This window comes from Cryptomeria japonica, chromosome 4 (genome assembly GCF_030272615.1).
Source record: "Cryptomeria japonica chromosome 4, Sugi_1.0, whole genome shotgun sequence".
NCBI lineage: Eukaryota > Viridiplantae > Streptophyta > Pinopsida > Cupressales > Cupressaceae > Cryptomeria > Cryptomeria japonica.
Window position 1 is genome coordinate 756,821,641 of NC_081408.1, and position 14,097 is coordinate 756,835,737.

The window sequence follows — 14,097 nt, forward strand, 5'->3', positions numbered from 1 at the left end:
CAAAACTGAAACCAGAATGCTATAAGCATAGATAAAAAAACTTAAGAAAACTTAAGAGAACAAGAGCACAACAAATTATCTTGGGAAAACCCTCCACCTGAGGGTGAAAAACCCACCGACACCAAAATAAATTTTATTGAAAGCTCAAAATAAGTACAAATCTGTCACACTTAGAAGACAGTCATTTTTACAATGATTGATAATGTTTCAAATAGAATATGACTGTCAGAAAAACTGCTTACAAAATAATGTAGAATAAGACGTCAATAGAAAGAATCTGCACACCTCAAAGAACACAGCTGAACATAGATAATTTTCCCAGAAGATTAGAGAGATATACAGTCACAGCATCCAACTCATGAAATTTTTAACCAAGAGATCATCAAGACAAAAAATGTATAAATAGCACACACCAAGGCCCGCAAGAAGGAGAATACGGAAAGTGGAAAGCCAATCATCACTAACATACACCATGAGCTGGTGAACTGCAATGGAGGAAAAGAAACGTATGTCCAGCTAGAGTCGGTGACAGCTATGAGGAAGATGAAACCAATACACATTACAACTATTTATGAAGCAAATCGAAAACACATGTAGAGCTCGACAGGTATGATATTTGCTGAAGTTGCCATCTTTAACGGGCAGGAGGCTGTTGATAAATGGTGTGGGGTTTGGTGGAGCATCTTGCCCTATGTTTGGAGGATTTGTGAGGGAAGGCGCTGTTGTGACGTTTTCACACATCGCCCCATTGCAAATGGGGACCCATGTTTTTTTTTGCTTTTTAGGGTTTGTTCTTTGGGTTTTTTTTAGGGTTTTGTGAGCTAGCCTTTGCATTTTGAGTGCTGTCGGGTGATCAATAGGATAGCAAGTCCGGCTTGAGTGAAGTCCTGATCCTGAATTTTGGCTAAGTCTGGAATGCCCTGATCCTGAAATTTGACTAAGTCTGGAAACTGAAAAACCTCAAAAAACTAGATTTTGCAATATAACTCCTGGAGGTCTGAAACCACTCTCAAACATCCTGAAAGTATATATGGAATATAACTTAAAGTATAAGAAAGAACTTATACTTAAATGTTATATTCCATAAAATTTATCCTGATAGAGAGTTCGAAAAGTCAAATTTCGCTCCTGTCCTTCTCCAAGGGTCCAGAGCGAAAAGCGCTCCTGTCCCTCTCCAAGGGACCAAGGCGAATCGCTCGTGTCCCTCACTGAAGGACCAGAGCGAAATTCTTCATAAGGTACGATCTGGGCAAAGATCAAGTCAACTTTATGTTTGAAGGCAAGGAAGGAGGTGAAATGAACTCATTGAAGATAAATTGAAGATTACCAAATGCCATCAAAGGACCAAAATGCTTAAGTTTGCTCCTGTCCCTCAGGAAGGGACCAGAGCGATTTTTGTTATAGATGATTTTCTGGCTAAGTTACAATCAAACCCAAGGCATGGATGAATGGAATGGAATGTTACGAATCCGTTGAAGATAATTTTAGAGGTTAGCAATATGATGTGGAGCCTACAAGAGCAAGATCGATCCTGTCCCTCTCCAAGGGACCAGGGCGATATGATGATTATATTGCCGTTCCTCCAAATTCAAGACACTCCAAGACAAAGAACAAGGTGGCAAGGACATTTCGAAGCATCCCAATCAAGCGCAAAGCATCAAAGATCGTCAACATTGAAGGATTTACATCAAGACTCCTAGTTCGCTCCTGTCCCTCAGGAAGGGACCAGAGCGAAATTCTCATAAAGGCCTAGATTTTTAAAGTTGATCATGTTTCAAGCGACCAAGGAGAATCAAGGGGACTTCATTTTACTCGTTGATAGCAATTACAAGTTGAAGAAGGCAAAGACAAGCTCAAAACCTTGAAGTTCGCTCCTGTCCCTCTCCAAGGGACCAGAGCGATATTGATTATATTGGCCAAATCTCTCAAAAATCACGTGAAGTTAAGGTTTTGCAAGGTGGTAAAAGGTCCGAGGCATGATTAGAAGATGATATACAAAGGCTTCAAACGTTAAACGATCACCAATTTGTATAAAGAGCCTATATCGCTCCTGTCCTTTGGACAAGGACCAAAGTGATTTTCATTAAAATACCCATGTTCCTTCAAAATCACGACAAGGCAAGGGTAGGCAAGGTCAAGGACGCCATTTGGAAGACTATGAACGAAGAACAAAGATCAAAAGTTTGCAAATTTGAGCCAGGACACTAGGATCGCTCCTGTCCCTCAGGAAGGGACCAGGGCGATATTTGCCAAAGCACTCATTTTCCTTCGAAGATCATGACAAAACAAACTTGCAAAGGGTTCAAAGCGTTGTTTGAAAGGTAATAAAGGAGAAGTTGATATCAAGAACGGAGAACTTCAAGTGAAAAGATCTAGATCGCTCCTGTCCCTCTCCAAGGGACCAGGGCGATATCACCACAAAAGGACATTCATTTGCAAGAACAAGACAATCAAGCTCAAAGATCCTAGCAAAAATGTCTAATTCAACGTGGAAATAAATACTTTGGACATCAAAATTGCACGAATCAAGACCAAGAAGGTAGATCGCTCCTGTCCCTCAGTCAGGGACTAGGGCGATGAGGTACGTATCTTTCATCTTCAAAATTTGGTGTTCAAACAAGTTTTTTTTTGAATTTATTTTAAATGCTAAAATTCGATATGTTTTGAAAATTCAATTAAATGGCATTTAAATATTGCACTTGATATTATTAATTATTTTTTGCCTTGTGAAAATCGAATTTGATTAAATTAATTTAGAACGATGGCATTTAATAATTAATAATTAATTAATAAAAAAAAATCAAAGGGAGCGCTTGGTTTATAAAAGTCGGCCTTGTTATTTATCAAAAAATCATTTAAATTGCTTTATTTCACAAAAGTCGGCCTTAGGGTGAATGGTGAAAAGCGCCTATAAAGGGGAGGTGAAAATCATTATTTTCACATTATCATTTTCATCTCATATGCGATCAAAGGAAGAAGTGCGAATTGATATCCAAGGTGGAGCGAATTTCATTCCAAGCAAGGTGGTGCGAACTTAAAGTTTTCATTTGAGCGAATTTGCCAAGGCTTGAAGATCACATCGAGGACATATCAAAAGGTGGTGAAATTGATATTTTAAAGGGGAGATCACGTTGAAGAATATCTATACGTCAATTTTGCCTAGGCGATTTTGTTCTTTTTGCATTCTAGAGTTAGCTCTCTTCTGAGGCATCAAATGGAGATCTCTTCAAGGAAAATCAAGCCGGATCCAGGACGGTCTTCGCCAGGACGATCAAGTAAGGACATGGGCAACCTCTTTCAATCCAACGTTCCAAGGCGAGGTACATCATCATCCTGCACATCAAGGACACAAGGAGTTAGAACAAGGGCTCGTTGAAGAAGCAAATAATTCCAGATGAATTAATTAAAGCAAGCTTCTCAACAACATCAAGTTGAAAATTTACCAAAGTTACAAGTGTCAGATGAGGTGGCATCCTAGTCATCACGTCTCCAATCAGTGAGGTCCATCTCAGCATGTCCAGATTCAATGTACTTAACTCATGGAAGGTGGCACAAACTCCGATGTACCTACCCTGGCTATCCATTGGTCGATTTTTCTAGAGAGGACATGTGTCCAAGCAATACAATTTTATCATTGGTCAAGCATTAAATGTTATGTAATGGTTGTAACAAACCCTAATTAGGGTTTTCATTGTTGAATCTTGGCCATTGATCTTGAATGGATCTAAGCCATCAAATTGTATTGTGGGCACTATATAAGCCCAGGCATTTCATTTGTAAAGGCTAATTAGCAAAAAAATTAGAAATAATTAGCAATAGCTAGAGAGTTAGAATATAGTTGATAGAATAGCAATTAGAGTAGAATAGGAGGACAAGGCAAGAAATTGTTGCCATTGATTGTAAACAAACTCCATTTTCATTGAAGTAATGGTGAAATATGTCGTTTTCTTGCAATTTGCATGGTTTCTTGTTGAGTCTTCAATCTTAGATGGTAGATGATTAGATGAATGGAGGAAATGTGATTGATTGATGGTGGAATTCGTATATCCATACTACTAGCAGTTTGTTGATTGCAAACTTGCCTTGTGTAGTCAACTGGAATCATTCAGCCTAAGCTCAATTTCAATTTGTCGCTTCTTCATTGATATGCATCAACTTGGATGGTATCTATGCCTACGGTGATGATTTGAACATCATAAAGCTTCCCTAGAAGATCGCACTAGCCTTGTGTAGATGTTCCATTGATGTCAAAACAAGACCTAGTTGGAGTTTCATCAAAAATCAAATCATTGCTCCTACATTCTTAGTATTAGGATTAGATCCTCTCTTCGCCCTTATCCTTTTTTCATTTTTTTCAAATCCAAGTTAGTAAGAGCCTGTGTCCAGCAAAGCAGATCGGAAGTTCAAACATCAGATGTAAGTCCCCTTGTGATTCCAGCAAATCACATCATACCACGGCGAGCTTATCCACATGTAGAGACCCTACTAAAAGGAACCTTGGAGTCATCCTAACTGATCCTTTATGCGAATCTTCAGCAGTTAGAGACTTTTTGTCAAGAGAGGATAAGATACCCTTAGGTATTTTATTCTGTGTTAGGCTGTGTACAAAATACACGTCAACAGGCGCCTAAACCATTGCTGATAGTTGCAGGTGATTGGGCATTGATTTGGCACCATATGAAGGAGTTTGAAATTATTTAGTGTGTTGCCCCTGCCTCCAGAGCCACTCTTTGGGATTGTGCATGGTCTGAGGTTTGAAATCAGATCAATATTTGCTCCTTTCTTCGCTGTTGAGCGTGTTCAAGGGTTGCCGGGTTAGTGTAGGGCATTGATTAACCATTTGGACTCTGGGGCTGTTAATTTGATGGAATTTGATGTCTAGAGGGGGCTGAATAGTCCCAGGCCTGACTGCAGTTGCATGATAGACCTGAAACTCTCTTTCCTTTGTGGTTCTAAGGCTGTTAGTAATATCTGGAAGCTTGCAGAACGGTTAGATGCCTCTGGTGGAGTTATGTACTTCATGGGAGGATGATATTGGAGGCTTTACTGGCTGCCAGACCTCCCACATAAGAACAGCAGTCTTATATTTACTCCTACAGGCCATTCCAAGCCTACAAACTTCAGTTTGTCCACTGTAAATGAGGTACTTATCATGAAATTTGATAGCACTTGTCTATTTCATGTAATGATGACCTTTTGAAAAATGGCAACAGCAGTTTATGCATTATGGAGTTGTATATCAGCACTCAATGACTGCAGTTTGTCACATTGCAATTTTATTTTGTAAATGTTTCCATCTGGAATAAAAAATTTAAAAAAAAATTGAGGGGTGGTTGCTACAGATTACAAAATCAGAGCTAACTTTTATAGATAATTCTTTTAGAATAGATGAGATGTCACACACCACAATCTGTGAGGAACATTAAGTAACCATAAGTGCATACAGACAAATAAATTATTTGATTGAGAAACAAACCGGTCTTGAGAATATTGGCAAGCAGATAAGGGATTTTGATATGGCACCAAGGATGGACTTTCTCTATCTATGCCCAGTTGTATGGGTGCTTCTGTGACATTTTTAGCTGTTTAGTTGCTTCTACATTTGTTCCCTAACCCATTCATTAAAGAGCTGATTAGCAACAAAAGACCATGGCTTTCCCTTGAGCCTTATTGCCTGTCAACTATGGGAGAGGCACTGTGACACCATTGATCCCTGAACTGAACGGCAGTTAATTTGGTTTTATGGTAATGACTAGATTTTCATCTCTTTGTCATGGTCTTTTGCTCTCTTTGATTGATATAGGGCTTCATTGATTGGCTTTTGACAAACAGAATAGATGAGAAAGTTAGATAAATTACTGCAACTCATTAGTTGTGCTCTTCTGTGACCAGAAGGTCCTAAAACTAGTCCAAGTTTTAAATACATTATGTATAGTATCATGTTAAATTATTTGAGAAAACTTATTTCTTGTACTAACATAGTTCTATTTTTTATCTCATTCATGAAATTTTGAGCTACTCATACCTCATAAATAACAGCTGCTCCTTTTTGGGTTCCGTCACCTCCAATAATATAGACCTGTTATTTTAAGACAAACAAATGAGCCAATAAGCATGGTATTTATAAGGCAGACACAAATTGTTTTTCCAAATGCATAAGAACAAAAAACAAGGTAACTCAACACTTCCTTCCCTTCATTAGACATTAGGTACCTGATTAATGCCACGGTCTTGAATACTATCAACTATCTTTGAAGTTTCATGACCGCCACGTGAAGTGCCCAAAATAGTGCCTCCACGCTTATGAATATCATTGACCACCTTAGGTGTTAAAGGAATGGTATTGCGAGCATAAAATCCCCTATATCCAGCCTGCAAAAAAGATGAATACATTAATATCAAGCGTTGCATAACCACATCTCTAGCCTGGTTTTTTCATATCTAATTATACATTTAAACCTCAAGAAAAAGTGAACAAGGTACAACCGAACATAGTGTGTATGAAGGCAATGCTGACATTAAAGAATTTTTTTTTTTTGAATTGAATATCAATTACAAATATCTTGCTCATACAAGCATCAACATTAGACCAATACAAGCTCCTTATGAGAAAACACATCAGAAATCAACTATGGAAAGACCAAGAGTCACTACTTGAAATCCACTTTTATTTAGGAACCACCTATGGATGACCTGTTGTGGCCTAATCACACATCACCCCATTCCAAATGGGGACCCCAAATTTTTTTGGTCCTCTTGGTCTTTTGGTTGTGGTTATTTGGGTTTTTTCGCAGCAATCCCTTTGGTCTCCCCAGGTTTGCAAGTGTTTAGGTAAAATTTGATAAGGTCTGCAAGTGTTTTGGTAAAATCTGATCAAGTCTGCAAGTGTTTTGAGCGAATTTAACTAAGTCTAGAGCTTGTTTTGTCTATTTTAGAGATTTTGCCGTTCAGACTTAGATTTAAGGTCATTTTCTTAGGGTTTTGGAAAATTTGAACATTGCAATGAAGTTAGAACCCTTCAAAGAGGCTACCGGTGAAATCTGAGCGAAATCTGAGCACTTACTATTTTTAGTAAGTTTCACTGCATCCTAGATTGGCCTAGTTTTTGCATTTAAACAATTTTTATTTTTAGCAATGTCTATTTTTAGTGTCACCCTATCCCAGTTTGCCCTAATTTCATATTTGGAAGTACTTACTATTTTTCGTAAGTCTATTTTTGGCAAGTCTATCTCAGGCAGTGGTCGAGACACTAATGGCAAAGCATTCCTAAAAATCCAAGTCCAAATCCGGAAAGTTGAAAACGCAAGCAATTGATCACAAAAATGGCTAAGTCTGGAATTCTTTCCTGAAATGGAAAAAGCATGAAAAATTACTCTAAGCCATGGAAAGTTTTCCCTCCCATGAGAAATCCACCTCAATCCAAAAATGGCATCTAAATTTAGGTGATGAGCACAAAATCAAAGGCAAAGTGGAAATTTCCAAAACTTCAAAAAATTCCTTCATCATGCCCAAAGAGCATTCTAGGAAGAGTTTGGGCGCTAGAATGAGGTAGAGGAGGAAAGTTCAAAAATTTCAAAATTTCTCCATCCTAGTAGAGTGGCGCTCAAGAAGGAAGTAGGGCACTAAAACCATGAAGAGGAATTTCCTCCCACTTGCAAAATTCCTCCACCTCCTAAAAATTTTGCTCAAGAAAGAGGAAGGGCACCAAAATGCTATCAAGGAGGAAAGTTCCTCCACGTCCAAATTTCCTTCTTCCTAATGAAAATCCGCCCAAACTTGAAGAGGGGCGCCAAACACATGAACAAGAGGAATTTTCCTCCAAGGCAAAAATTCCTCTATCCTAGGCAAATGGTGCCCCAAGGGAGGAATGGAGCGCTAGAATGATGAAGTGGAGGAAAAGTCTAAAGCTCCAAAATTCCTGCTCCATGTGGAAATTGCACCCAAGGAGAGTATGGGGCGCTAAACAAAGTTCAAGGAGGAATTCTTCACTCCAACCAAAATTCCTCCTTCCAAGATGAAAATATGCCCAGGGGTTGGAAGCAAAACATGGAATTCAAAGCAAGGAAAATATTCAAAATTCAAAATTCAAAAATTCCTTCTGCAAGGTGAAAATGTGTCCAAGTTGAAGAATTCCAAGGCACAGAAAAAATTGACTGAGAGAATTTTCTCTCCCCAAAATTTCGGAAAAGATGAAATTCCTCAGGCATGGAAAAGTGATTGATTAATTGAAAAATCTTCCTCCAAGACAAGATGTGAATGAGCAGGGAAAAATTCCTTCAAGATAAAAAAATCTCTCTACAAAGATTTTCTCTCTCCTAGAAATCCAGACGAACAGGATTCCTGCAAAAATAGATAAAATTGTTAAAATTATCCCAAGGAAAATCTTTCAAAGTAATTTTGTGCGACTAAAATGGAAGGATTTTTCGTAATTAATGTTTCTATTTTTTGAACTCAAGACGACGACAGGGTCCACTTGCATGGCGAGTTGTCAAAGGAAACATGATGCATTTTAATGCAACAGCCAATTTTAACCATTTGCCAACATAGCAACTTAGTGGGAGACTTCTATTTAAACGAAGAATTGGAATTCGTTTCTCACAACGATTATTGGAGAAATTTGAAGCTAGAGAGAAGTGTAGAAAAGTCAAAAGCAAAGTTTTATTATTTTTCAGAAGTTCTTGTTGTTGGAGGTTTTAATTTATTCCAAGTTTGGAATTTACAAGCTAGAATTCCTTCCTCAACAATTTATTGAATTCCTTTATGATGAATCTAATGCTATTTATTTTATTTTGCAGGATTGGCAGAATCCAGCAAGGCTGTGAACACATCCCGACAGGCACAAGTAAATAATGAGCAAAGAGGATTTCTTCCAGAATCAAAGATTATTTCAAATGGAAGGAAGTTAGCAACACTAACCTGGGAACATTTAGATTAGGAGAATTCTGGAAGAGAGTCTATGGAACAACTGGACCTGCTTCGTCAGCCATTGCCACCAAGATTGTCAAGAATGGATCGTTGCAGCTGTCGGTTTCCCTCCAGCCATCCAATGCCCAGAGCTGATTATGGAGTGTGTGAAACATTATAATGCTGAAAGAAAAGCAATTTTGGCACCAGATGGCCAACTCCTAGCCAACCTTTCAGCTGAAGCAATTGGAGAAACATTTGGAATTCCAATTTACCAGTCCATGACTTACAAGAGCAAGGAAAGAGCAACAATGATATATGATGTTGGCCTCGAGAGATGTGTTGGAATAATTAACAAAGTCTAGATGCAGAGGCCATAGCCACACATTTCCAAGATGCCCAAGCAGATCACCAACATGGACTTCAAGCAAGAATATGTCGACCTTGTGTTGATGTTGCGTAGAATTATGGGAGGTCCACAAGCCTTCATGTTCGAACCTTGGATGTTTTTCTTCATCAGTGAAGTAATGGAAGGTGATGGAATGATGGATTGGGCGAAACTTGGACCAACAGCTGAGGAATTTAAAGAAATCCCAATCCTTCTATATGAGTTCATAACTTCATATGTCATCTACTCGCTGGCAAGAATGGGCAAATTCAATGGTTTGCCAAGAAAGGGACCCATGGGACATGGACCAGGACAACTGAAGGCTCATGAATGCTATCCACAATTGCACTTGTATGAAACTACTTCTTTCAAGATGATGACATCTTCACAATGCATATAACCAAATTATTACAAAGTGAACTCCACACAAGGTTGTCGCAGGAGGCTAGAAAGTTGATAAAGAAGTATAGAGCTTGGTATATCCAATTTCCTAAATTCACTTACATTCAGGTCCAAGGGTTCTTAGATCAGCCATATAAGTTGGCAAGATATCCAACGGACAAGATTTGACCACCTATGACAAAATCCAAAAGAAGAAGAAGCTATCAAATGAATTTCCAATTGTTGTAGGAGATTATGCCGAAATGTGTCGAACATTGGCAATGACTGAAAAGTCCATAGATGAACTATTATTTTATCACTTGACATTCCATATGGCAAGGTCATTCTTTGATCCATACAACAAGATCAGGATGATTGCTTGAGTGGAGCACAAGCACAAAATCTAGCTGGAAGATTACTTGACCGATGCTAGGGACAACTTTGAAGTTAGGAAAAGGAAGTGAGCCAAATCTTCAATGAATTTTTGGACAAGAATCTTTTGACTACATGAGGGCACGGTGGCACATTTATTGCTAGTGGACATCTTGACTGGGTAGTGGCTGATTAATTACATGGTGGCTAGCATATTCAAGGAGTTAGTGGCTCATTTAATGCATAATGGGCGATTTTGAGGAGTGATGGGCATTTAATGCATTATGGACGCCATTTTTTGAGCAAAGAGCAATTAATACATAGCGGGCGTAATTCCTCAATTATGAAGATTTCCACTACTTGGCATCATCTTTGGGAATCTCTTGGTCAAACCCTAATTAGCGTTTTGCATGTTAATCTTAGCAGTTGATTGGCTTGTAATCTTGGTCGTCCATTCTCTTCTTGGAGGCCTATAAAAGCGATTCCCCCCTTCATTTGTAGCAGAGAAAGATTTGTATGAAATCGTTGCGATAAGTTTCTGAAATAATAATAGTGAAGCATAGGCTTCTGGTGTTCATTTATGATATTTCAAAGTTTGCATGGTTTCACCTTCCTCACTTAGTTTAGATTTGTTTCAAGCATTTCGATGAACGAAGTTGATTGCAATGTTTTATGGTGAGATCGCTTGCTCATACCTTTTGTTGATAGATGATTTATATCCACAGTGCAAGGTTGGATTGAACTCTTGTATGTGTGTGCTTAATCTAAATTATTCTCTGATGGTGTTCATCAATGCTTTAAAATCCTACAAACACAACCTCTGAAGATTGCACTCTCTTTATGTAGTTGTCTGCTAGTGGTGAAGTAAAGCGTGGTTGATCTCATCTGAGCCATTGTTATCTATTGAGTTCTTAGATTTAGAATAGTTTTCCTAAACCCTTTCCCATTGCCAAATCATTCGCGAGAATCTCCTTGAAACTATAAATCTGTCTAAGTCTTCTTCAAGTGTGTGTAAGTCCCCTTGGATTACTAGCAACATCCACCAAATGAGTCTATATCCATAGTAAAGTCACTAGTACGCAGTTGGACCCTTGGAGTTATTGTATGATCTTCCTACAATCATAGCATGCATATGATTTTGATCAAGAGAGGATAAAATAACCATTGGAACTTTATTATGTGTTGGTGTGGTCACAAAATACCCGTCAACAAGACCAAGAGTCGCAACTTAGAATTTCACTTCAGATGTCTCTAACTTAGAATTCCACTTTAGATGTCCCTAAGGAGAATTGAACTTGGGCCTCCACAATGACAACCAAAAAGCATGAGAAGGATATACAGATGAATTAGCTCACAAGCATTACAAAAGATAACATAATAAAGTACATGGGCATGATATTAGTACAAAAAAAAATCATGTAGCAAATAGTACTACTCGAAAATAGAAATTTGTGATTCAAAATGGCCACATTTAAAGGTCAGAAGAAAGAGATGCAGACTCAGAAGTGGGACAGAGCATCAAACTGAAGATGTAAACATTGTCATAATTAAAAACATTAATAACTGTATAAACATTCTTAGACATGCCTAGATAATTAAGAAATAATTTGATGCAAATTACTAGAACCTCAATGAAGGCTGGAAATACTTTCATTGAAGAAGAAACGTGCAATAACATGAGAATATTGACAAAACAGACAAAATTGTTACTCTTAATTCTAATTCAGCATTCAAACTCAAAGAGATGCAATATAAAAAACAAGATACTCTCACCTCGATCCCAATGATATCTCGAACCCCATACATATACCATAATCCACATACAATTTCTCGAATGACAGTATTCAGCCCTGGGCATAATCCACCGCATGTCACTACACAAGCACGCACTTCATCTGATTGGAAATACACCTATTTAAGCAGAAGCACAATCACAAAGTCAAAGATGAACATCCATACTAGTTTAATTTAAGGAAACCAAATTTAACTTTATCTGCTTTAAAATGCACTTATTTCAATAGGTATAATCTGAATTTTAAAGATTATAGTCTTAATAATATCATGATGCTGAATTCATCTCAATAATTCAACATACCCTTTCACGTGGCCCTGCTCGACGGAAATGAAGTCCTCTGGGACTGTTTATTTGAACAACAATCTGAAGAAATATCAATTAGATTATAATTCTCCATGTTTACAATATGCCCAAAGCAAACACTAGAAGAGAAAGTAAACAATGTCAAGGACTGTTATTTTCAAAATGAATGACTTAAGTCTTATAGTTGAAATATAACTTCTTAAGTAACTCACATCCTTTGCAACCACATTATCCGGATCAACAAAGTATTGCCTGCAACCCAGAAAAGTTTTAAAACGTCATAAATTTGACCAAAGATGCCAATATAGCCTGTACTCTATGATGTCTGAGACTCCTTATTAACATTAGTATCCAATTATCTATAACTACAAAATAAAATGAAATGAATAAGAACACCACCAAATAATTTGGAAGGTAATATCCAAGAAGTTTCAAAAGAATAAAAGTAAAAAGAAAAATCGGTAAATGGTTCTTACTTGACAGCTAAGCAAGCAGGACTGTTCTGCAAATGGTTTGGCTAAGCCTAGAGATACAACCATAAACAGAACTCTAAAATAAAGATTTGCCAAAATGCAAGAAACACAGTAAATGGTTCTTACTTGACAGCTGAGTAGGCAGGATTGTTTTGCAAAGGGTTCAGATAAGTCTGCATGTATCAACCAAAAAAAGCCTGTGAGATGGCTAGCAGTGAAAATAATTGTAACAGTTAAAAAAAACATTATTTAGATGGTTCATTGAGAACTGAAGAAACATTAAACATTGCAAGATATATAGTTATAAGCTCAGAGCAAAGCTCAAAATATCAAAAATATATCTATTGAATTATGTTTGATTATGAATTATGAGTAAACACATTATGCAGACCTCTGCTTTTAACTATTTGACTAACATTCATTAAATGATTCCTTTTGAGCCCAAAAACAAGTGGTAGCTCAATAATAGCAAAGGACAAAACAAAACATAAACTATAAGAATTATTTAGATTCAGAAGAAAATTTAGTTACCCACTTCATAAGAAACATAGATTTTGTTCCCTGCATTTTACTGTATTCATCTTCATCACCAGAAGCCTCTTATAAGAAACAAGTTTCCATTACCAAGTCTTAACTGGGCCCACTAAAAGGTATATCTTTGTGTAAAGCTCTCAAACTTTTCAAATTACCTTGACACAACTTTTGTACCAGAAACAAAACTTACTTGACTTGCTGAACGTTTTTCCCAAGTTACAATATGCCACTATGGTAATTTTTTGGAGGGGTCTGGGTATGTTCTTGGTGGGTCCATACAAAAAACATATATAATCACAAATATATACATATCTGTAGCCTAAAATAGTAAAAACTGTTAATGCATGATAGCTTCGGTAAGATAAATGATTGAATGAGAGATAAATGAAGTCTCTCATTCAATCATTTACCCTATCGATAAACTAATAGGAAAAACTTCAAGCTATTGTTCTTTCATTTGATGATCATTCTTCACTTGTATATGTTCAATCTACTTAGTTCGATCAATGCTCAAACTATCGATTATCATATCATAGCATAGTATACCGATTAATATCAGTTTGCATTATAACTGTGATCACCGATTATTATCAGGCTAACCATATATCCCGATTTAAATCGGTTGATTTATTAAACAGTAAACAAATGATGGTTATCAGAATTAACCGATTGTTATCGGGTGGCAAAGCATACACCGCTTGGTATTGAAATATTAATTAAGCGATCACCAATTGGTATCGGTTAACAAGTTACGTAGACACCGATTGGCATCGAATAATAAGTTACATAGACCCCAATTTTTATCGGGCTGTTGATTAAAGTATACACCGATTGGTAATTAGAGCCAAAGGGTGCGATCAAGTAATGTCTTGATCGGTCATGTCTAAAAGACATGACCGGTCAAGACATTGCTTGATCCTCCCCTCTTGCATATATATATCAATCGA

General features: G+C 37.3%; 1 protein-coding gene across 1 annotated transcript in view; it reads right to left on the minus strand.

Annotated features, from left to right (window-relative positions):
• LOC131037877 (ATP-dependent 6-phosphofructokinase 6) overlaps positions 1-14,097 on the minus strand; it is a 124,116-nt gene that overhangs the window by 79,878 nt on the left and 30,141 nt on the right. The window contains exons 2-7 of the mRNA XM_057970114.2: positions 12,743-12,789; positions 12,356-12,395; positions 12,141-12,203; positions 11,819-11,956; positions 6,214-6,372; positions 6,026-6,079 (exon numbers count right to left, since the gene is read on the minus strand). Coding sequence (XP_057826097.1) covers positions 6,026-6,079; positions 6,214-6,372; positions 11,819-11,956; positions 12,141-12,203; positions 12,356-12,395; positions 12,743-12,789 — 501 coding nt within the window. The remainder of the gene's footprint in view (positions 1-6,025; positions 6,080-6,213; positions 6,373-11,818; positions 11,957-12,140; positions 12,204-12,355; positions 12,396-12,742; positions 12,790-14,097) is intronic.